The sequence below is a fragment of the Lutra lutra genome, chromosome 14 (genome assembly GCF_902655055.1).
Source record: "Lutra lutra chromosome 14, mLutLut1.2, whole genome shotgun sequence".
In the NCBI taxonomy this organism is placed as follows: domain Eukaryota; kingdom Metazoa; phylum Chordata; class Mammalia; order Carnivora; family Mustelidae; genus Lutra; species Lutra lutra.
In genome coordinates, this window is record NC_062291.1 from 60,266,871 (window position 1) to 60,291,381 (window position 24,511).

Sequence of the window (24,511 nt, forward strand, 5' to 3'; positions counted from 1 at the left end):
CTCCCTGCTCAACAGGGAATCTGCTTCTCCCTCTGCCTCTCCCCCTGGCTTGTGCTCTCTCGCTCACTCTCTTTCTCTCCCTCCCTCAAATATATACAATCTTTAACGAAACCTAGTTCTTCAAGCACAAAGATAAGAGGCATAGTTTTTTTCACGAATCTTAGCCTACAAGTCCTTAGTTCTTACCAGACGCTGGTTAGAGAAGGCCACCATAGTCAGGGACTTCCCATCTGCAGGACCACTATGGAGGCCTTAGCACAACAGGTGGTATAAATGTCCCATGAGGTTTGAGCTGCCTATCTGAGCAGCAAGTGAAGACAGGAGGCTCCAGTGGTCAGAGGATATACTGGGACAGAGCAGTCCAATTGTAAAGAGTAAAAAATGAGGTAATGCAAAAGCAAATCATTCTTTGTCAAAGATGGTAACATCTTTCTTAAAAACATGGGGAGGCCATTACGTGGACTGGTAGATGTCAATAAACGCGTATCTATTAATTCCCCATCACTTACCTCTGAGTTGCTGGAGTTCCATATTCAGACTTTCGATGTTGCTCTCATAGAACTCAAGATCTTCAAGGGTTTCTGCCCTTAATGGTTCATCCTGCTTCTCGTCCAGCATTAAGTTGAGCTCTTCTTGAGCCCTGCTACCCACATCTGAGTCCTGTTCCATTTCCTGAACCCTCACCAATACTAAGGGGCACTGGGAAGTCTGGTCCAAAGTCTGGTCCACACTCTCAGGGCTCTCCTTCTCTGAGGTCTCACAGCTGGGTCTGGTCCAGGGCAGGAGCCTGGGAGATGTGGGAGCCCCTCTCTGCTGTGCTGAGGGAGGCAGGGGAGCTGGGCGAGAGGGTCGCATCGCCAAGGGCGGTTCAGGCTTCGGGTTCTGGTCAACAAGCACGTGAGGAGAAGCGGATGCTGGAGTACAGGGACGTGGTGGCGGGGGCCTTCGGGCTTTCCTCCTCTCAGGCGGCTCCTGCTGGGTGATCAGCTTTGAGGAACCTCGGACAACGTCCTTCTCAGAGTTAAAGTCCGTGATTGAAAAGTGACGCAAAATTTTGTCTGGTTCTATGCCAGGCCCCGACAAGCTCTTTTCAAACTCTATCAGCTGTTGTGTCAACTTGGAATCCAGGTCAGTGTCACCTTCTCCCTGTAAGAGTGCCATCTCTTCGGCTGCAAACGCCTTGTCCGGCAGACCCGGCTTCACTCCAGATCTCTCTGGTGCAGAACAAAAGCTGGAAGTGTTGTCCTTGGACGCGTGGTGCTTTCTAGCACATCTCACCAGGCCCCGGAGCGGAGAGCTCAACTGGCTGGGTCTGATTGCTGGAGGGGCTAGAAGACAGGAGCCACCGTGAGGAGGGGGCGCTGGCTTCTGAAGGGTTTTTGGTGGGGAGGCCAGTCCTCTGGGAGGTAGGCTGAAGTCATCTTTAGTCCTCGCTTCGAAGGGAAGAGGGTCAGAGTGCTGCTCTGAGCTGAGGTGGCCCCCTCCTGCTGCAGAGTAACACTGGTTTTTCTGCCATCTGGGAGGAAAAGGTACCTGAGGTTGGGAGGAAGCCCCATTGACTATCTCTGAAGGATCCTCTGCGGAAGAGTTTTTGGCAAGAGGCTGTTCGTGCCCCAGGCCTGGGCTTCTTGGGGGCTCCCCTGAGGTGCCCTCATCCTGACAGGAGTTTTTGTTTACTTCATACTCAGAAGTCAGATGCTCCTGGGGAGAAGCAGATGTTTCCGAAATAGCACAGTGGGACTTCTCTGCGCTGTACTCGGGAGATCCAGGTCTTTTTCCCTCCACCACCAAGGAGTTCTCTGAGCAACCAGAAGAAGTGTCAGCAGTCTCAGCAGGGCTGCTTTCCTGTGGCAGACCCACGGTCTCCTCTGCTCTTGTTTTAGAAAACAGCTTTACAAATCGGTAAGGAAAGATGCCTGTTCTGCCCTTCAGCAATCCTTCTAGCCACCCATCTTCAAGTGTTCCCAGAATTCGGATTTTATCACCTACCTCAAAATCCAACTCATTCGGCTCCAGGGCTTGGAATCTGTAGAGGGCGATTCCATAGGTCCCCGGCTGGTCCTCATCCTCTTCTGGCCCCCTCTCTTCTTCTCCTGTTGGGGTCTCTTTTTCACCATTAATAATGCAGTCGTCGTGATTTCCAGAACTTACCAACTCATCCACAGTCCTCAGGGGCCCCAAAAGTTCTACAAACCCTTCTGGAAAAATGCCTCTTCGACCATCTAATTCCCCTTCAAACCAGCCTGGTTCAGGAACTCCAATAATGGTAATCACATCCCCTTCTCTGAAGTCCAGCTCCTCATCCAGCTGGGCTGAAAGCCCCATCAGCGCCCGCGCTTGTCCCATTGAGTAGTCAGGAATCTGAAGCAAGGCGCTCTGTGAGTGCCACCGCTGGCTCTGCGAGGACAGGCAGAGCTCCCGAACACAGGTCGATGGGAAGAAGCCCCGGGTGCCCCAGCAGCTCCGGCCCTGCAGCCAGCTGGCCGTGGGGGCACCATCGAGAATCACTAGGTCACCTAAAGAAAGACAAGCAAAGATAACGACCTGAGTCATCACCCCAAAACAACATTACCATGACTAAATAGTGCAATTCATCATTTCAAACATCTATCAGATTCAGGGAAGTGTACCTCTGGAGATTAAAGGGCATAAAAGTTTCAACAATTTAGTGAACTAGGTGACAATTTAGTGAATTTTGACAACTTAGTGACAATACAGTTCATAGTCCTGAAAAGCAGTGCTTTTCAACGTGTGGTTGTGCATGGAATCCTGGGAAAGCCCCAAGATCCTTCCAGAGAGTCTGCAAAGTCCAACCTATATTTTCTTCATATACTTTATGTACTTCAGTTAAAATAACAAATCACATTTATTTGAATATAAATACAAATATAAAAGTCTATCTTTCTTCTATTCAAGCAAATATTTTTTTTAAAGATTTTATTTATTTATTTGACAGAGAGAAATCACAAGTAGGCAGAGAGGCAGGCAGAGAGAGAGGAGGAAGCAGGCTCCCTGCTGAGCAGAAAGCCCGATGTGGGGCTCGAACCCAGGACCTGGGATCATGACCTGAGCCGAAGGCAGCGGCTTAACCCACTGAGCCACCCAGGCGCCCCTCAAGCAAATATTTTTAAAAAGATTTTATTTATTTATTTAAGGTAGAGAGAGAGCAAGGGCAGGGGGCAGAGGGAGAAGCGGGCTCCGCGCTGAGCAGGGAGCCTGATAAAGGGCTCAATCCCAGGGCCCTGGGACCATGACCTGAGCTGAAGGCAAACACTTAACCGACTGAGACACCTAAGAGCCCCTATTAAAACAAATACTAAAGAGATTTGCAAAAATGTGAATCAATGATACTCTTTTCACTAAATTTTTTTTGTTTAGAAATTTTTCATTAAAAATATGCTATTTATGTTAATATGTAATAGGTTTTTAAAAAATGAATTGATAAATGTTTTTAAAATTTCTGTTTTAACAGCAGATATTGAAAATATCGACAGACTCACATAAGCAAGAGCTTATTAGGGTCTTTAGGCTCTTTAGGGTCTCAATAACTTTTAACAGTATAAAGGCTCTTAGGACCAAAAAGTTTAAAAAATGCCACTAAACAATATTCTTACTGTCTGTGCCATTGATTAGTTTATAAATGACAAAGAATATATACATGTCCATTATAATCCTTTGAAAGAGGCATCTGATCTCTCACACTAACTTTTATTCAATATCAAATATAGAACAACAAAAGAAGTCTTCAGGAATGGTTTCTTTTCTTTTTTCTTTTTTTTTTTTTTTTAATATTTATTGATTTATTTGAGATAGAGCAAGCACGGATGAGCGGGAGGGCAGAGGGAGAAGGAGAGTATCTCAAGCAGACTCCATGATGAGCTAGGAGCCCAACTCAGGGCTCAATCCCACAACCCTCAGATCAGGACCTGAGCCAAAACCAAGAGCTGGGTGCTCAACCAACCATGTCACCCAGGCACCCCTCAGGAATGGTTTTGTTGGAGGTACAGTGTACGAGCAACAAGCTCTTCATTTACTTCCTCAAGGGGCCTTTTTGAACTATCCTTACCCTGACAATACATCATAATGAAATCTTAAAAGCGTGTTCTAGCACTCAGTACTTTTGTGGGGTTTTTTGTTGTTGTTTTTTAAGATTTACTTATTTGAGGTGGGCCTGGGTGGCTCAGTCAGTAAGCGTCTGCCTTCGGCTCAGGTCATGATTGAGGGTCCTGGGATCGAGCCCCACATCGGGCTCCCTGCTCAGTGGGAAGCCTGCTTCTCCCTCTCCCACTCCCCCTGCTTGTGTTCCCTCTCTAGCTGTGTCTCTCTCTGTCAAATCAAAAAAATCTTTAAAAAAAGGATTTATTTAGGGGCGCCTGGGTGGCTTGGTGGGTTGAGCCTCTGCCTTCGGCTCGGGTCATGATCCCGGTGTCCTGGGATCGAGCCCCACATCGGGCTCTCTGCTCTGCGGGGAGCCTGCTTCCTCCTCTCTCTCTCTGCCTGCCTCTCTGCCTGCTTGTGGTCTCTGTCAAATAGATAAATAAAAATCTTTTTAAAAAGGATTTGAAAGAGAAAGAGAGAGAGAGAGAACGCACACCCACACAAATTGGGGGGAGGGGCAGAGGGAGAGGAAGAAGCAGATTCCTTGCTGCGAAGGGAGCCCAACCTGGGACTGGATCCTCATGACCTGAGAAGACAGATGCTTAACCAACCGAGCTACCTAGGTGCCCCAGGACTTTGGTTTTTGAAAACAGATTCGATGTTTCAGGTTACCTTTACAAAATGTAAGCTGAACGGTTAGCGTCTGCCTTACTGTTGCAGAAGGGGAGATAAAGAAAAGATAGGAAAGGATAGCACAAGTGATTCTGGGGAAAAAGCAAGACCGAATCAAAATTCGGTCTTAGTGGACTTCCCCCAACTTGAAGAGTTACTCTGTACTAAATTGTTTTATAACAAACTCTTAATTACCTGATGATGAACTAACTGTTCATTTTGTGGATTATCAGTTTCAACCTTTTTAAACTTCCCAATCACTTGACACCTGGTCAACTTTACTTTCATCAGCAGAGGTGGTCAAGGAATGCAACCAGCCTAAGTAAGTAAGACCAGGAGAGCAAACCTCCTGAGTCGTGTAAGTCATTTTATAGTCAAGCTTATTTTGAAACTGGATTATCTTTTAGGGTATCAACTTGCGTGCTCTTGATTAACAAATTAAGTTAACAAATTAGATTAACAAATTGAGTCTGTCCTGTCTTCCCACTGAGTGAATTACATATTCCTTAACAGCCGGTACCACTTTTGTATTTCATGAGTCAGATACAATGCCTTTTGCACAGCAAGCAGTCAATGTCCATTTGATAATGACAATGATTTTCCAACTTCAAGTCCAAATTAATTATATCTTCCCTCCAAAACTGGCTTCAGCTGCTAGCTTCCCTTTTCCCTCTAATAGCCTCTTGTAAGCCTTTTTTTTAAAAAAGATTTTATGCATTTAAGGGCATTAAGTGAGAAAATGAGAGAGTGAGAAAGAGAGAGAATGGAGGAGCAGGTAAGGACAGAGGGAGAAGGAGACTCCCCACTGAGCAGGGAGCCCAGCACAGGGCTCATCCCAGCGCTCCAGAGACCATGACCTTGAGCCAAAGGCAGACACTTAACCAACTGAGCCACCCAGGCGCCCCTCCCTCTAATATCTTCTTGCAGAAACTACTTCCTCTCACTGCTTGCTCTTGCTACCACCATAGTCCAACAATCATCATCTCACTCTCCTAAACCTTGCCCCAGACCTTATCTCTTCCAAATGATTCATGCCAAACTAAAATGAGAAATGTACCAATTTTACCACATTCCTCCCCTGCTCAAACTTTTCCCTCAAGTCATGAAGGCTTCTTCCTACTCCCATAGGATTCTTCTCTAAAAGTTCTATTCTTATTAACTGAAATATATAAAAAAAACCATACATACATATATATATATATACATACATACATACATATATATATATGTACATACATATATATATATATAAAATATATAAGTTTGCTCTGGACACTCTCTAAAGATGTTTAATTACTAAACTACCAAAACACTATTTTTATGTTTTCACCTCTGTGCAACCAGGCACCTACGGCCAGTCATACCCTCCCCGCCCCAAGCCAGTCAATACTATCTCACCTATGAGACCCTGTTCCACACAAGGTCACTTTCATTAGCTCCTATACAAGCCTGTCCCTCTGAAACCCTAGCATACTTCTCTAAAGGACCTCAGAAACCCACATTCCCCTTGGCCATCTGTAGCCTACAGAAGAAATGATCAACATTACCCATTTTGACACTTGTATTTTTATAACTACATGGCACCTCATGTAAGCTTTTGTACTCGGTGGTAGGCACCCAATACATTTTCACTGATTTGATAGGTTTTACACATATATATATATATGTTTTTTTAAACCTAGATATTCTTGAAAATTCGGGTCTTGGCCCTCTATTTCTATATTCCTTTAATTTATGACTCAATTTCCATTGGTTGGAGCTCGGGGTCCTGAGAGTGTTATAAGTGATTTTTTTCCCCTGCCAACTCTAAGGCTCTTCCATCAGAACCCCAGAGGGAGAGGTACCTGGGTGGCTCAGTGGGTTAATTCTCTGCCCTCAGCTCAGGTCATGATCCCAGGGTCTTGGGATCGAGCCCCGTGTTGGTCAGCAGGGAGCCTGCTTGCCCCCCTCTCTCTCTGCCTGCCTCTCTGCCTACTTGTGATCTCTCTGTCAAATAAAAAATAAATAAATCTCTGTCAAATATAAATAAATAAATCTTAAAAAACAAAAAAACAAAAAAACCCAGAGGGAAGTCTTCAGAGATATGACTATCGACCAGGCACAATGGGCCTTTGGGAATTAAGAACAATAAAAGCTGGCCACAACTCCCACTCCACTGGCTTGGAAATGAGCTGGCTTTCCTAAAGCTGCAGAACGACAGTATTTTCCTTGCTTTGCCAGATCTCCTGGAAATCCTTATCATAGGGCTTGTTTCTCCTATTTTCAGCCAGGCGACTGTTTTGATAAGTTTTATTACCTAGCAGACCAGGATAGCTCTGTTGGCTACTTCTATATTTAAAAAAAAAAAAAAAAAAAGGTGGATTTTTTTTTGAAAGTCAGAGTTTAGACCCTGAAAATCACTTTAGAGATAGTTGAGCTCAACGCCTTTATTTTGTTGCTGGTGCTAAGGTTTTTGCACAAGTCACTGGTTTTCATCAGCGTCATGTGGCTCTTCCCCTGGCACCCCAGGTGATTCCTGAGGAACAGAGGCTACCTAGGGGTCATTTCCAGACTTCTGAAACAACAATATGAGCAATGGCTGGAAGAGAGTGCCCAGATTGCGCAAACAGGAAAATAGGAAGTGTGGTGACCCTCAGGGTGAAGCTGAGGCTTTCACTCATGCACAGTTAACCCCAGCACCCAGCTGCTTGCTTCTTCTAGTTGGATTTTTTATTTCTTTGAGCAGGAAATGCATTTAGGAATAAGATAGGGTCACCTGGGTGGCTCAGTCGTTAAGCGTCTGCCTTCAGCTCAGGTCCTGATCCCTGCTCAGTAGGAAGCCTGCTTCTACCTCTCCCACTCCCCCTGCTTGCGTTTCCTCTCTATCAAACAAATAAATATTTAAAAAAAAAGGGGGGGGGATAAGATGGTAAGAACAAATGCAAGTCTTCCTAGAATCTGAATATAAAAAGCCTAACTGCAGTATTAGGTCCCCCCGAACTGCAATGCCCAGGAGACTATGTGCTTTAGGTAGACTGACCACACATGTTACTTAGACTTCCAATGACCCATGTCAGAACCCGACCCTCATATGTCACACACATGGCATCACAATAAATTAAAAATAGAACTACCCTATGATTTTTTTTGCAAAAAATCCAGTAATCATATTATGATCCAGTAATCGCACTATTGGGGTATTTACCCCCAAACACAAAAACATTAATTCAAAGGGATGCATGCCCTCCTGTGAGGACTGCAGCATTATTTACAATAGCCAAATTACAGAAGCAGCCCACGTGCCTGCCCATTGATACATGAATGGATAAAGATCTAATACACACACACACACACCACACATATATACATACACACAATGGAATATTACTCAGATTCAGCCATAAAAAAGAATGAAATCTTGCCATTTGCAACAACATGGATGCAGCTAGAGAATGCAATGCTAAGTGAAATAAGTCAGTCAGAGAAAGACAAATACCATATGATCTCACTCATATGTGGAATTTAAGAAATAAAACAAATGAGGGGCTCATTTGGTTGAGCGTCTGCCTTCAGCTCAGGTCGTGATCTCAGGGTCCTGGGATCAAGCCCTGAGCTAGGCTCCCTGCTTCCCCCTCTCCTTCTGTCCTTCCCTCCTATCCCAGCTCATGCTCTCTCTCTCAAATAAATAAATGAATACATAAAATCTTTAAAAATAAGAAGAAATAAAACCAACCAGCAAAATTTGAAAAAGAGAAACGGGTGCCTGGATGGCTCAGTTGGTTAAGCAACTATCTTCAGTTCAGGTTATGATTCCGGAGTCCTGGGATCAAGTCCCGCATCAGGCTCCCTGCTCGGCAGGGAGTCTGCTTCTCCCTCTGGCCCTCCCCCCTTCTCATTCTTTCTCTCAAATAAATTAAAAAATTAATTAATTAATTAATTAAGGAAAGAGAAACAAGCCATGAAATGGACTCTTAACTGCAGAGAACAAAGTGATGGTTCCCAGAGGGGAGGTGGGTTGGGGATGGGTAAAATAGGAGATGGGGATTAAGAGCACACTGACCAGGAGCTCTGAGTAATGTACAGAATTGCTGAATCACTACATTATATTCCTGAAACTAATATAACACTGTGTGTTAGCTATACTGGAATTAAAATTAAAAACTTAATTTAAAAACTATCAATTCATTTTTTATTGGTCTTTTTTGAGGGTGGGAGGTGCCTAAAAACCTAAGGTTGTAGGCATCCTGAGCTATGTGAGGTCATTATTAGTGGCATTTCATCACTCCCACCAACTTTCTCCTCTCCTCTTTCTCTGTATTTTCCTTGTCACACTCTCATTCTTGTTTTTTGCCCACCCCCCCATCTTTTTTTTTTCTCCCTCTATTTATTTTTAAGACAATCAATGGCCCTGGCCACTTGCATGGATCCTTCTAAGAGAAAACCTTGCTTTTCTCTTTTTAAAAAAATGTTTCTATTTGAATAGAGTTGACACACAATGTTACATTTATTTCCAGTGTCCAACACAGTGATTCAACTTTTCTACATGCTATGCTGTGCCCAGGCATCGCTACCATCTGTCACCATACGTTGTGGTTACAGTACCAGCGACTCCATTCCTCATGCTGGGCCTTTTAGCCCTGTGGCTTCCTCATTCCATAGCTGGAAGCCGGCTCCTCCCACTCCCTGCATGCATGTTGCCCATCCCCCCACCTCCCCACCCTTCTGGCAATCACCACTTCGCTCTCTGAATTTACAGGCCTGATTCTGCTTTTTTGTTGTTTATTCATTTGCTCTTTTAGATTCCACATATGAGTGAACTCATCTGGTAGTTGTCTTTCGTGGTCTGACTTATTTTACTTAGCATAATACTCTCTAGGCCTATCCATGTTGTCACAAACGGTACAACCTCATTCTTTCTTATGGCTGTGTAAGATTCCATTGTATATATTTACATGTTCCTTATCCATTTATCTATCAAGAGACACTTAGGTCACTTCCATATCTTGGCTATTGTAAATAATGCTTTAATAAACATACAAGTGCACATATCTTTTTGAATTAGTCTTTTCAGGGGTTTTTTAGAAGATTTATTTATTTTAGAGAGTAAGCATGCCCATGTGCGTGCACATGGGGGAAGGGAGGAGGGAGAGAGACTATCCCAAGCAGACTCCACAACAAGCGCAGAACCCAACTTGGGACTCAATCTCAAGACCCCGAGATCAAGACACGAGCCGAAACGAAGAGGTGGACATTCAAGCTACTGAGCCACCCAAGAACCCCATTTTCATTTCCTTTAGGTAAATTATTGGAATTACTGGGTCATATGGTATTTTCCTTCCTTTTGTCCTTCCTCTCTTTCTCTTTCTCTCTTTCTCTATTTATTTTGAGAGAGAGACCATGTGTGTGTGCCTGAGTAGGGTGGATGGGGAGCAGAGGGAGGAGGAGAGAGAGAACCTTAAGCAGGCTCCATGCCCAGTGTGGAGCCCCTAGCCTGATCTCACAACCCCGAGATAAGACCTAAGCCATAACCAAGAGTCAGACACAACCGAGTCAGCCACACAGGCACCCCTATTTTTAATTTTCTGAGGAATCTTCATATTGTTTTCCACAGTAGCTGTACCAATTTACATCCCCACCAACAGTGTACAGGAGTTCCTTTTTTTTTACATCCTCGCCAACACTTGTTATTTCTTTCTTTTCTTCTTTTTTTTTTTATTTTAGCCATTCTCACAGGTATTAGGTGATATCTCACTGTGGTTTTGATCTGCATTTTCCTGATGATTAGTAATGTTGAGCATCTTTTCATGCATCTGTTAGAACTACATCAAAATAAAAAGCTTTTGCATAGCAAACAAAACCATCAACAAAATAAAAAGGCTCTCTACTGGATGGGAGAAGATACTTGAAAATGATAGATCCAATAAGGTGTTGATATCCAAAATATATAAAGCACTTGTACAACTCAACACCAAAAAAAACAAACAACCCAATTAAAACATGGGCAGAGGGTCTAAACAGACATTTTCCCAAAGAAGACATACAAAGACAGCCTTGTCTTTGAGTTTAAACAACTAAAAGACAGGAATGGTCCATAACAACTGGACAGCTTTATGGAAAGGAGAAAGAGTGACACCTGCTGGAAGGTGTACTGGTGATTCCAATTCCGGAAAGAATCTGAAAGAATGTTCACACACACACACACCTTCCTGGAACAATCAGGAAACCAGGCCTCCCAAAGCACATCTATGAAGTCCGGGAATCCTAGGTTAAGAATAATAAAGATAGGGGCGTCTGGGCGGCTCAGTGGGTTAAAGCCCCTGCCTTTGGCTCAGGTCATGATCCTAGGGTCCTGGGATCAAGCCCTGCATTGGGCTCTCTGCTTAGCAGGAAGCCTGCTTCCCTTCCTCTCTCTCTCTGCCTGCCTGTCTACTTGTGATCTCTGTCTGTCAAATAAATAAACAAAATCTTAAAAAAAAAAAAAAGAAAAAGAAAGATAGCTCATCTTTACTGCATATTTACCTTGTGCCAGATGCTAAACATGTACGACCTCGTTCAGTCCTCACAACCAGCTGAGTTAAGTATTATTATCCTACGAGGCCGAGAGAATGCAAGTAACCAGCCTAACATCACAGTGATAAGTTGTGGAGTCAGATTTAAATCTAGGGCTGTCAGAATGCTTATCCCCTAAGCTATGCTGCCTGCTCTACATATATCTAAATACATATATTTCTTTAGTAATATAATTTTACAATTAAAATATATCATTTTTCCAGGGTGCCTGAGTGGCTCAGTTGGTTAAGCGTCTGCTTCAGCTCAAGTCAAGGTCTCAAGGCCCTGGGATCAAACCCCATTTCAGGCTCCCTGCTCAGCAGGGAGTCTGGGTCTCCCTCTGACTCTCCCCCTTCTCATGTTCTCTCTCTCTCAATTAAATAAATAAAATATCTAAAAAATAATTTAACTCCAATGATATTTCTGAAAGATAAGCAGGTAACAACTAAAGGCACTCTGGTGAAACAAAACAGTTCTCAAACATCATCCCACAAGCTCTCAAGGTTTTCAGATTCCCTCCTGACATATTAAATCACCAAAAGTTTTATTTACACAGAACAGGAGAAGTTCACTGCTACACAGAAGGTACTAAGGAGAGATAAAGAAACAACAGGATTAATAGTACTAGAAGAAAGAGATACAGGAATGTAGGCTACTCATGAGCTGGGACACCGACCTAATGGGAAAAAACAATTTTCAGTATAAGAAACAGAAGGGCCATTTCAAGCACTAGACTTGAAAATCAGGAAGTGTTGACTCAAGTCTTATAAACTGTATGTGGTATAAAACAATACTTTCATTTTTACTGTGTTTCCAACTATTATTATCTGTTAATGTGGACTGTCACATATAGAAAACTAGAGAAGGTAATTATCATTTCTGTGTCTCGTGCTCAACTTCCCAGAAAAAGACAAACTGCAGAGGTACATCGAAATTCCCCATTCTCAAAGGCTTATGTGTTCAAACCAGAAGACACAGAGCTAAGAAAGATGTGAAAAGCTCAGAAGGAAAGAGAGCTAAATAGTCAGCGCACTTACTGGCAGGAGAGCATCAGGGATGACAACAAGATCAAACCGCCGGGAGTTAGCATACCTCTTTCTGGTCGCTTCCTATGGATCGCCCCTGCTGCATCCTCTTCCTTTGCTTAAAAACTAATCACGATAACATCTACAGATTCCAGGACCCAGCCTGAGCCTGAGTCAGTCTTGGCTCAGGAGGCTCATGGGTGAAAGGTCCATGCTAGGGTCTTCCTGAGAAATCTGGTTGGTAGCCCTGCGATTACTGACGTGGATTTTAACTTCAAAGCAAGTTCAGAAGAACCCATGAGACCAGTCTTCCCAGAGAAGGCATTTAGAAGAAAATGTCTCTTTTTAGTATCTAAAGCTTGGTGACACAAGATACAATTATGAAGCAAAAAATGCTAATTCCAGAAGCTACATCCTCAGGTGCCCTCAAATGTCTTAGACATATTGCATATTCCTAGAGTATTTTCTTACACCCACTATTTGCTCCAGGAATCAGATGTAGGAAAGGACACATCCATGCCACCCACATCCTCTGCACAGCTCTGACGGAAGACACTGTGCTCTGGGGCCCTTTCTCCGCTCCCGCTGGTCTCACACGAACTACAGCCCCAGGGCTGTGAGTAGGGACAGATCAGAGTTCCCTGCTCTAACATCTTCATCTATTTCTCTCTGCCTTCCCAACACTGATTAATAAGGAAGTGTTCAGAAAAGAGCTAGAGGGTCAAGTGTGAAGTGAAGTGTGAGAAACTCTCAAAACAGATTTTGAGGATGAAGATCCAAATCCAATATTCCTTCTTCCATGACTATGGGTTAGGAAGTTGGCTAGGCTCTCTCTTTCCCCACCTCTGCTCTGTCTCTCTCATATGTGCATGTGGTTTAAGAAATTAAGCCTATTCCTTTAGGGCCATATTCAAAAGAACAAGTGACAATAACATGCCCAATAAATTCTACCATTTTGCTGGCTGTCCTAAGTCATCACAATATCGCACTGATTGTAAACATCAGTTTGCAGAACAGTACTGGTTCCTGTGCTTATGCAGAAATGTGCAGACTTAAGTATATTTGGTGAAAGGGTTTATAGTCCATCTTTAAAAGTTTCTATGCCTATCGGAGCGAAGTGAGAAATAAACTTGGAATGTCACTGAGACGTGGCTATGCCTATTCACTTTAAACCATGTCCTTTTAAACTGGGTCTGATGAGAACTTTAAGGTAACATTACCTAACGGTTGGGAGTCAAATGGGACTGTTTTGTATTTGTCTCTTAATCTCCACACCACAATTCCTCCTCAGCTCTTACACATTTATAGTAATATTGCTAGCAAAGTTGTATTAGTTTTTAAGGGGAAAAAGCTAAAGGTTGTCTGAAGTGTGGCTACAATATGGGGCAGTGGAAAGAGAATGCTGGGCTTATATTCAGGTGACATGATTTACTTTCGGAGGCCAGAAGTTTGAATCTCATTTTCATTATTTATTAAATGCAATTAATAATATCTACTTTGCTACCTCCCAAAACTGTATTGAGGATCAGATGAGAGTGTATCTGTAATAAAATCCTATGGAAATTCTAAAATGTTATGCAAATATAAGACATTATTGTTGACAGCACAATCTCGCTATTACTCCCCAGAGGTTAGCCACTTAAAAAATTTCAAAAAAAAAAAGGGGGCGTCTGGGTTACTCAGTGGGTTAAAGCCTCTGCCTTTGGCTCAGGTCATATCTTAGGGTCCTGGGATTGAGCCCTGCATCTGGGCTCTCTGCTCAGCGGGGAGCCTGCTTCCCCCTCTCTCTGTCTCTTCCTGCCTCTCTGCCTATTTGTGGTCTCTGTCAAATAAATAAATAAAATCTTAAAAAAAATTTAAAAAAAAAAGACCTAGTTGTCAAAATGGGACAACTCCACTAAACCTATTTTATTTTTAATTTTTTGAGAGAGAGAGAGAAAGAGTGAGGGCATAAGTGGGGCGGGGCAGAGGGAGAGAGAGAAACCCCAGCAAACTCTCCACTGAGCACGGAGCCCAATGTGGGGCTCCATCCCATAACCCTGAGATCTGAATTGAAATCAAGAGTCACCTGAGGGTTTTGAAGGGGCGGGGGGGGGGGTGGGAGGTTGGGGGAACCAGGGGGTGGGTATTGGAGAGGGCATGTATTGCATGGAGCACTGGGTATGGTGCAAAAACAATGAATACTGTTATGCTGAAAAGAAATTAAAAAATAATTTTTTTTAAAAAAGTCAAAAAAAAAAAAAAAAAGATACTTAACTGACTAAGCCACCCAGGTGCCCCAACTAATCTTATTTTAAACAATCCACCTTGGGGTGCCTGGATGGCTCGGTCAGTTAAGCATCTGCCTTCAACTCAGGTCATGATCCCAGGGTCCTGGGATGGAACCCCGCATCAGGCTACCCTGCTCAATGGGGAGCCTGTTTCTCCTTCTGCCTGCTGCTCCCCCTGCTTGTTCCCTCTCTGTCTCTCTCTCTCTCACTGTCAAATAAATAAATAATCTTTTGAAAAAAGTAAACAGTCTACTCTTGAATGGCCAACTTACCTCGATGGAGGGGAAGACTATTCAGTTCTTGGGATGTAAATTCACAGATACAGACAAATAGCCTCTCTCCTTCTTTTAGACTGGGAATAGTCACAATTTCCACAAAACTGCTGGGGAACTGCCCTGAAAATAAAGGTAAACATTTCTAATATTGAAATTTCATTTTCTGTCTATATACCAGGACAAAGTAACTTTTCTTCTGAGCCCATTTACAGACACTAAATTGAAAACCAAGTACTCAGAACTGGAGAATCTCTACAGAACAAGCACAGCCCACACAATCTAAGGCATGCAGGGCACAGGGAATGCAATTCGATCTAATTAGCATTGATCCAGTGCCCCTCGACACAGGGTGCGCTGCAGAGGGAAAAATGGGAAAGACAGTCTTGGCTCTCAAAGGTCTTAAAACTGAATTGAGACATAAGCAATAATTCCATCCTGAAATCTAGCGACACAATAGAGGTGTACAAATTGCTGTGGAAGTAAGGGAAGGCAGAAAGGCTTTCAGGAAGAACAAGAAAAATTTTATGAAAAAGCTTACATTTGAGTCTGAAGACAGGTAGGGTTTTAATAAGGTGGTAGTAGACAGACAGGGCTTGTTGGCTGAAAAGCATCAGAAAATTTAATGGATCCCACCTTCTAGAAACCTCTTGTATCCTCCACTTATCTCCAGACCCACCACCTTGGTCCAAGTCAGCAGCATGTCTCACCTGGTTTATCGCAACAACCTCCCAGCAGGACTCCCTGCCCCTGGCTCTGCCCTTCCTGTCATTTTCCAAACCATAGCATCGAGCTTTCTCAACTACAGATCTGACTGTGTGTAAGGCACCTGTACATACCCCATTCTGTAACTCCTTACCATGGCATCCTCTGTCCTCTATGGTCAAGCTCCCGCCTCTCTGCTCAGCACATTCTTCCCCCTCAACCTTCCACACTGCATGCCTGGCTCAACTCTTCTCGACTCTCCAAGTTCTTTGTCAGCCCAGGGCATTTTCTGTCTATCTTCTTTGCCTTGCTAACTCTTACCTGTCCTTTTTGTCTTAGCTGAGTTATCATTTCTACTGGGAAATAATGTATTATCTCCCAAGTGTGTGGTAAATGTCAACAGAGTCTGTTCGAAGGACTATATAACAAACTCCAGGCCAGACTTCTGTAAATACATGCAAGTTAAGGACTGGATTTAACACAGGTGCACAGTGTGGGGTAAAAACTTCCAGACTTCCCTAGGCTAATGAAAGAAAGAAACAGGTGCTAACATAGACTTTAAAGTCCAGAAGAAAGGAAACTAGGTGCATAAGAAGTGGGAGGTGGCTGTGCTGAGCGCAGGTGCAGCTTTAATAATTTGGACCAACCATGGATCTGGGAAGGAGTGAAGAGAATGCATCATGCTCCCTTGAAAAGAGTGGAAGAAGGGTAGAAAACATTTGAAGAAGACAACCAGAGAAAACATGGGGGAGAGTGACTTAAGTTCCATAAATCGGAGATAAAGGCTAGTAGTGAAAAGTAAAGGCAAACAACAGGGTTCTGAATAAAGAAGTAACACGTGTTTTCAGAAGGGAAGCAATGGTGGATAAAGGCCCAGGAAGGGGAGGTAAACACGTGAACAGATAACAGGCTGGGGACAGCTGGTATCAAACCATCTCAACCTTTGGAAGGAACCCATGAGGAGAGATGGAATGATAACAAACAATCTCTCCTCACTGGTAGAAACCACAGTAAAAATATAACAAAAACCACAAAGGATTCTGAAGTTTATGACTTGGGCTTCCCATTTAAACTTTGTTTTTAGTATAGAAAGAAGGGAGGGTTGGTGGTCTGTTTTGTACGCAAAGAATTAGGTAGGAGCCTCTTACCTGTAACATCCTCTTTCTTTCCTAGAAGCCAAAATTCATCCACCACTGCCAACACCTCAATGATATCTCCCACGAAGAGCGGTAGCTCTTCAGATACACTAGGGCAGAAGTCAAAGATGGCACGAACCACTGAGCCAGCCTCCATGTTTTTACAGCCTAGAAAGACAGGTCAAAAAGAAATTGGAAAGTGTTAACTATTTAAGACACTGGAATATAGGTCAATATCTTGAGAATGATAAAGCTTAAGATAGACACTTAGAATCAAGGCAAAGCCAAGCAAATAAGAAGTTTGTACTTCATACTTTAAAGAAATTAAGGCACTATCTCACAAAAATAATAATTTCCTCAAAATACATTTTTCATTTGCTTCTCAAGGCAATTCTGGAATTGAAAAAAAAAAAGTGACCTTTACTTATGAGTGACAGAAAAGGTACAAAGACTGGCAATATGGTAGTTTTAAAATGTGGTATTTAAAAAGTAGGGATTTTAAATATGGCATTTCATTTATGTCCCCAGAACTATCTTAAAGATTAGGATACTTGGGGCGCCTGGGTGGCTCAGTGGGTTAAGCCGCTGCCTTCGGCTCAGGTCATGATCCCAGGTCCTGGGTTCGAGCCCCACGTCGGGCTTTCTGCTCAGCAGGGAGCCTGCTTCCTCCTCTCTCTCTGCCTGCCTCTCTGCCTACTTGTGATTTCTCTCTGTCAAATAAATAAATAAAATCTTTAAAAAAAAAAAAAAAAGAAAGATTAGGATACTTATGCTCAGCAAGTTGGAAAACTTAAACTAAGATCACAGAGTTCATTCATAGCAGCAGGACCAGGATTCAGGCCCAGGGGATCCTGGCTACCTACCCACTACAGAAAAGAAGAAGAAAGAAAAAGAAAAAGGAATGTGGGATTACACCTCAAAGGCAGAGATTTAAAACATACTGAAAAGTAAAGACCCACAAAAAGAACAAGACAAGGTGATAGAAAAATGACACCTCCAGACAAGATCTAGTACATACACAACACCAAATCAAGAGTGTGTTTTCAGCTCAAAGACACCTAGGCCCCAAGTCTGCACAGTATCCTCATACTGTTACGGTGTCTGTGCTTTGCTAAGTTGGTGTGTTTGTTACCTTGACTCGTGCACTTGGGGAGCCTAAGTACGAGTTTAAGCAACAGAAAGGGAGGAACGCACCGGCATGCACTCACCTATAAACAATCAGCCATGATTAACAACCTCCCTCCCTAGGTCTTCCTCCTGCAACGAATGACTCTCTCCAGAGTATCCAGGCCTCAAGTCTATTCCCTTTATTTACCTCAAGTATCTATTTGGTGTCGTTAGCGACAAGGATTCTAACTTTCATCTCACATATAACTATGATGACATCAAAAAGCGCTAAATGCCTAATTACAAAAAAAGACCATGGTTATAGTGCCATTGATTTATTACTATGAAAACAGGGATATGGCCAAACATGTTAGGCATATAATAATAAATAATTGAGCATATCAATGTGGGGTACCTTTAAGATTTTAGTGAATCATGCAACACAATTCACATTGCATATTTCATTTTTACTGTTGAGTGAAAGGAGCTTATCTTTGTGTTACTGGAATTTTTTTCTATAACGGTATGACTTGGGTCCACAGTGGAAAAAAGAAGGGGCCAGGAACATTCCCCACATCCTCTGTCCTTTCCTACCATGTATTTTCTTTAAGTATAAAAGTCTAATTATAATCACATGCTGAGGAGGCAGCTTAATGTGAATGCAAAGTAACCAGGGGTCTGGAGTCAGAGACCAAGGGTCAAATGCCAGCTCCACTACTAGTTATTTCGCCTTGGACATATTCCTTAAACTCTCTGTGCTAGCTTCCTATTCAGAAAAACAGGGATAACTAATTATACAGTCATAATCATCATCAAGAGGATGATGATAATGATCAAAATTATTATAACAATGCCTACTATTTACTGAGCATTTACTATGTGCCATGCACTATACCATGTACTTCCTTCACTGAGTCCTCACAACAATCCTACCGTGTATTATTGGTTTCATTATGCGGACACAGGCTCAAAGAGGTGATGTAATCGGTCCGAGGTCACACAATAAGTCAGGGATGGAATGGAAATGGAAACCCAGATCTGTCACCAAAGACACAGGATGCTGCTAGTGCGAAAGCCCCTAGGACGGGGCTGGTACAGGAGGTATGCAATGTTAGCTGTTATTACTAAACATTTCCATAATCAGCTACAAGCTCAAATCTGTCTCACTGATAAATCATGACCAGAGAATGTGCTATTTCAAGTACAGAAACACCACAGAATTGACCGTTTTAACATGTCGAAACGTGGTTTAGATTTGACCACGTTTAAAAAATAGACACTTTATATACCTCTCTGCCTTCTGCAACAGGAAGACACTGAACGTAATTTACTCTTCGACTGACGGATGCAAGTTCATTATGAAGACCATACATGACTATACTGTGCAGTGACAGATAACAGCAGTACTGTGTAACTTTTGGGTCTTCCTGCTACAGTCATCTCCTCTGTCAGCTTTTCTACCCTCTTTCTAGATCACTGTTTATACTCTGCTGGGGAGAGAAGACCGCACAGACATCGCCCAAATTATTACAAGTTCTCAGATACATAAAAAGTCAACAAGCTCCAAAGGAACTGCTAACAAACTCTTCTGTGGTGGCAAACTACATGTGTTAGCTAGAGTTTTTCAACAGTTAGTTTTCATGTGCTCTGAGGCCCCTTTCTTATTTTCTGGCTGTCCTCCCAACAGCCGACGTTGCCAGATGTCAGATTTCAGATGTCAGTGTAAGGGTGGTGTCATAAATATTTTTTTTAAACAAGCATATTATTTTGCAAACCTCTTAGCCATCAATATATTATTAACACAACTCAAGGCTGGTGGATATTATTTTCCTCCTCCTAGTACATGTTCTCAAATTCCATGTCACTCGCAGACTAAATATGTACCTCATTATCTGAAATGTCAGGGAAAGAATTAACATAAGCTCTGTGGGATGTGAGAGAGACCCTGCCACACTGAGGAGTGAGCTTTGAGAGGTGGAAGAGTCAAAGCTTCTCCCTCAGAGCCTTTCAGCTGCACCAGAGAATGACTCAGAAGCAGGGGAGGGACCGGTGAATACTTTTGCTGTGAATACTTTTGCTGACTGACCTCCGACCCTGCTGGAAGGAGTGTGTAATCGCTGTGGAGCACACACCCTGCGAGGGTGCCGGAGTCCGGGCCTGGCTGGAGTGCGGGACTCGTGTGGGACAGAGACCAGACCAGAGGTGTCCGTGGCCCCCTGGTTTACGTGGCACCTAGTGAATTTCATCCCCGTCTTCTCCGCCCTGGACACCCTGGGAAAAGCAACTGTTAGTGCTCCTGTCTGGGCCATTGTAGAGCCCTGGACAGATATTTTGAAACTTAATCACAAATAGCTTATATAAGCTATTCCACCAACTCCAGATGGAAGGAAGAAGAACTCTGAGCGCAGATGGGCTTGTGAGAAAGCAGGGGAAAGAGCAGCCCGGGCAGCAGGATGTCAAGGACCTCAATATATTACTGACCTCAAGGAAGTCGGCTGTGGAAACACTACCTTCCTCGCTCGCTGGTGAATGCCAGCGTTTCCGTTCTGCATTTGAGATATAAAGATCCTTAATTCTTCAAACTCTTTTAGAACACAGAACCCAATGAGGGAAAAGATCTGGGTCTGTTTTGCTCATTGGCCTAGAGCGGTGCTCAGCATATTAACATGCTTTTAAATTTTGGGTTAGCAAATCATTCATCAACCTTTCAAAAAAACATACGAAACTGTCCATATCAAAACTTCTATTTCCACGTATCTAAAACGAAATTCACCATCTCTTCTCCACACACGGTTTGACCTTCCAGCTTGTATAACGGTGTCCTCTAAGCTTTCCAGATCAAATACTCCTGTGGGCTTCTTCATCCTTTAGAGCCGACGGTAATGCTAATAGCAACAGCTACCATTTGAGAATCTACTGTGTGCCAGACACTGAGCTAGAAGCTTGAATCGCGGCTGCATTGCAAGGTAGACAGGAAGGCTCTAAAGCCTGGGTGCCCAGGTTCAAATCCCAGTGCCACCCCTGGGCTGTATAGCTAAAATCCCTCGCGAACACACAGCTTAGCCAGAACCAGAACTCAGGTCTGTTTAACTCCAGTGCCCGTGTGTTTGCTTTGTTTTGTTTTTACTACAAGCTACCCTTCTCTTAAACCTCACTGGGTTCTTCCTTCAAAATCTTCTAGACTTCCATGCTCCTCTTTGGTTCTCTGACATTTTCTTTTTTTTTAAAGATTTTATTTATTTATTTGACAGACAGAGGTTACAAGTAGATGGAGAGGCAGGCAGAGAGAGAGGAGGAAGCAGGCTCCCCACTGAGCAGAGAGCCCGATGCGGGGCTCAATCCTGGGACCCTGGGATCATGACCTGAGCCAAAGGCAGAGGCTTTAACCCACTGAGCCACCCAGGTGCCCCACACTCTCCAACATTTTCTTATAACATTTTTTCCAACAGCGAAGTTGAAAGAATTTCACACACAAGACCTAGAGTCTACCATTCACATCTCACTGCTCGTCATCACACAACCTCTCCCTTTATCCATTTATCAAGCTATATTGCTTTCTGACACACTGCAATATTTATTTTATTTTTGATGCTTTTCAAAATAAACCACAGACTTTACCCTGCAGCACTTAGGCATATGTATCTTAACAAGGGTCGTTATCTGTTTACATTTTGTTCTTGTTGTTGTTTTTAAGAGTCATTTTCCTCTTTTCTCAGCTAAAGGTACAATTCATTTCTCCCCACTAACCTGTCCATGAACCTGGTTAATCTTTCAAATGGTTGATTTTTACATATTGTTCAGATGCTTAAAAAAAATTCACCAGGTTTTCCCATTTTCTATAATTCATTCAGATATTTAGCAAATATTTATCAAGCCTAATGGACTCAGTCAAATTCTGATGCAGGCTGAACCCACTCTTCTTTAAATATTTATTCTCTAATCCTGTTGGTGGTTGACAGGAGCATTCAACTCTCTTCTATTGTCCTAAACAGATCAACTCCTATTCCAAAGTATCTACCCCACCTAGGAAAAATAAAACCCTGGAGATAACTTGACCATTCATCAGAGGAGGAGATACGCAGGCTTATCTTTTGGTTAGACAGCAAGAGAAAAAGAGAGACAGAGAAATTCTTAAATCTATAGTGACATTTTCTAGTGACGCAAGGATATTTTAGCACTTTCTATAACTGATACCTGTGGCAGCTGCCTCTTAATCCAGTGTTACTCCTACAATGTACCAAAGAACATTCAAGATACAGTTCCTGCGCCCCAGAAGCTTAGAATAGTCCCCACTATTTTCCCAAAACATGTTCTCTCGCTCTCAAATAAATCTTTTTTTTTTTTTAATGAAATCTTTCCATTTGCCACAACATGGATGGAGCTAGACAGTGTTAAATGCTAAGTGAAAAAAGTCAGAGAAAGACAAATACTGTATGATTTCACTCATGCGGAATTTAAGAAACAAAACAAATGAACACAATGGGGGAAAAAAGGCAAACCAAGAAACATACTCTTCACTGTAGAGAACAAACTGATGGTTACAGGGTGGGGGGTTGGGTGACACAGGTGATGGGGACTGAGAAGGGCACTTGTGATGAGCACCGGGTGTTCTATGCAAGTGACGAATCACTAAAGTCTATACCTGAAACCAATATCGCACTGTATGTTAACAAGCTGGAATTTAAATAAACTTAGGGGGAAAACGTGGTACATACATACAACGGAATATCATTCAGCCTTAAAAAGGAATTCAGTCTGACACATGCTAGAATACCAATGAACCCTGAAGACATTATGCTAAGTCACAAAAAGGCAAATATTCTGTGATTTCACCTATGTGGTGTGCCAAGAACAAACCTGAAGAAACAGAAAGTAGAATGGTGGTTCCCAGGGACTGGGGAGAGGGGGAAACGGGTATAGAGTTTCAGTGTGGAGAGATCAGGAACTTCTAGAGCCAGCTGGTGGCCATGGCTGCCCAGCAATGCGAATGTGGGGCGTGCCGCAGGTCTGCGCACTTCACGTGGGTAAAACGGTATCTTTTATGTTACATATATTTACCACAGTAAACAAGGGTTTTTTTAAATGTATGTCATTCAAGCAAGAGGACGTGAAGGAAGGCCTGGGGAACTTCAGTCATGTTTAATGATCAACGTATCTACAAGTCTGGACATACTTATTGAAATCTCCCAAGATACAAATTATAAACTTTTACCCTGATAGATACTGATATTATGCAGCTTAAAAAGTCATTTCCAAAGGAGTCTTTGGAGAGAAGAGCTGAGCCTGGTACAGATGGAGGACACTGAGCTATAAATAATGTGCTAGATGTCTTGCATTTCCCTCCTGGTCCTGTCCTCCACCTTCCTCCGCCCTGCACCCTTCAACGGTGCCCCTCAGAGCCCACAAGGACTGCATCAAGGCGCCCTCTTGCCTCTGGCTTCCAGTTGGGTTCAGCCAACACATGGTATGGCGAAAGAGCTGATGGGAGAAGGACGGTAAGGCTGGAGTGTTTACTCCCCTGGTTCCTTCCCTGCTGGGCTATCCGTTGGCTCCTGGTTCCCTGCCCCTTCAGGCCTGGGGTGGCTCTCCTGCTAGCCTGGGGTAGTTATATACCCCAAACCTGTCCATTCCATTCTAAGTTGGACTTCCCCAGCTTGAGCATGCCTTCCATATTCTGCCAGGCCCCTGATGGGTATGTGCCCAAAGGGATTTTTCAGCATTTCTGAGAATGTCTGCATGAAAAAAATGGGGACAAAGAATACAGAAAACTATAAAAATGAGTTTCCTAAACCTACCATTGTAAATCCAGGTGAGAGATAAGAGCTAGAGATGTAAATTTTGAAGGCTTCAAAAAATATTGATGAAGATAATGATGCCTGCATTACTCCACTAAAAAAAAAAAAAAAAAAAAAAAATCGCCCCACTTTTGATGGAATTGGTGCACGGGACCCAAACTCTAAATTCTTATTTCGAAACTCTGAGCCATCTGTTTTACTACCAGGAAAGTAGGATGCCCTGTACAAGAGGTTTGGAAACTTGTTCTTTGAAAAAGTGCTGGTGACACTTCCTATACTCTTCCTAATATTTCCCAGTTCATAGTAGAAGTCTACATTCTGGGATTCCAGAACAAAATTTCCGAAGGGGTTTCCTTAACAAAGGCCTCCTGTTTCTCCTTTCTTGTTTGCTCCTGCAGATAGGGAGCCCTGGCTCCCACCAGCACCTCTCTGCCTACCTGACAGGAGCGGGGCAGGGGGTCTTCATTGTGAGGACTCTCCAGTATAGTTTCCTTCAAAGGAATATCCTTTCATGAATATGTGGAAACTTCTTTAGGTCTTGCAATTGACTTTCCTGAAAAAATTACCTTTTGGGAATGGGAATCCATTTTATAAATGTCAAGTCCCGGCAATGAGAAATAATATTTAACTTCAAAAAAAAGTGTGTGGTTCTCTTATTCTTGACAATACAGGCCTAAAAAGAATAGTCTCTTTGCTTTAGTTGTGAGGGGATTAGAGGTGTCAGAAAATGAAGTTTAAATCTGTTTCAGGAAGGAAATGAGAGAAGCTAGGAAAATAGCATTTCCTCTTCCGGTTTATGTCACTGGAGATCATTTTGGACAGAAGGTCAATAGTCGCTGCCAGGTGATTACTCAGAGAACCAGCAACGAATGAGGAGGAAAAGTAGAATACATCTTGATCATG

The 24,511-nt window shown here is 43.0% G+C and overlaps 1 protein-coding gene across 2 annotated transcripts in view; it reads right to left on the reverse strand.

The window, feature by feature from the left end:
• The window catches only part of DNMBP (dynamin binding protein), a 104,713-nt gene that overhangs the window by 55,575 nt on the left and 24,627 nt on the right, over window positions 1-24,511 (reverse strand). For both annotated transcript variants that reach the window (XM_047702413.1, XM_047702414.1), the window contains exons 2-4: window positions 16,719-16,874; window positions 14,866-14,988; window positions 510-2,516 (exon numbers count right to left, since the gene is read on the reverse strand). In XM_047702413.1, coding sequence (XP_047558369.1) covers window positions 510-2,516; window positions 14,866-14,988; window positions 16,719-16,863 — 2,275 coding nt within the window. In that variant the 5' untranslated portion in view covers window positions 16,864-16,874. The remainder of the gene's footprint in view (window positions 1-509; window positions 2,517-14,865; window positions 14,989-16,718; window positions 16,875-24,511) is intronic.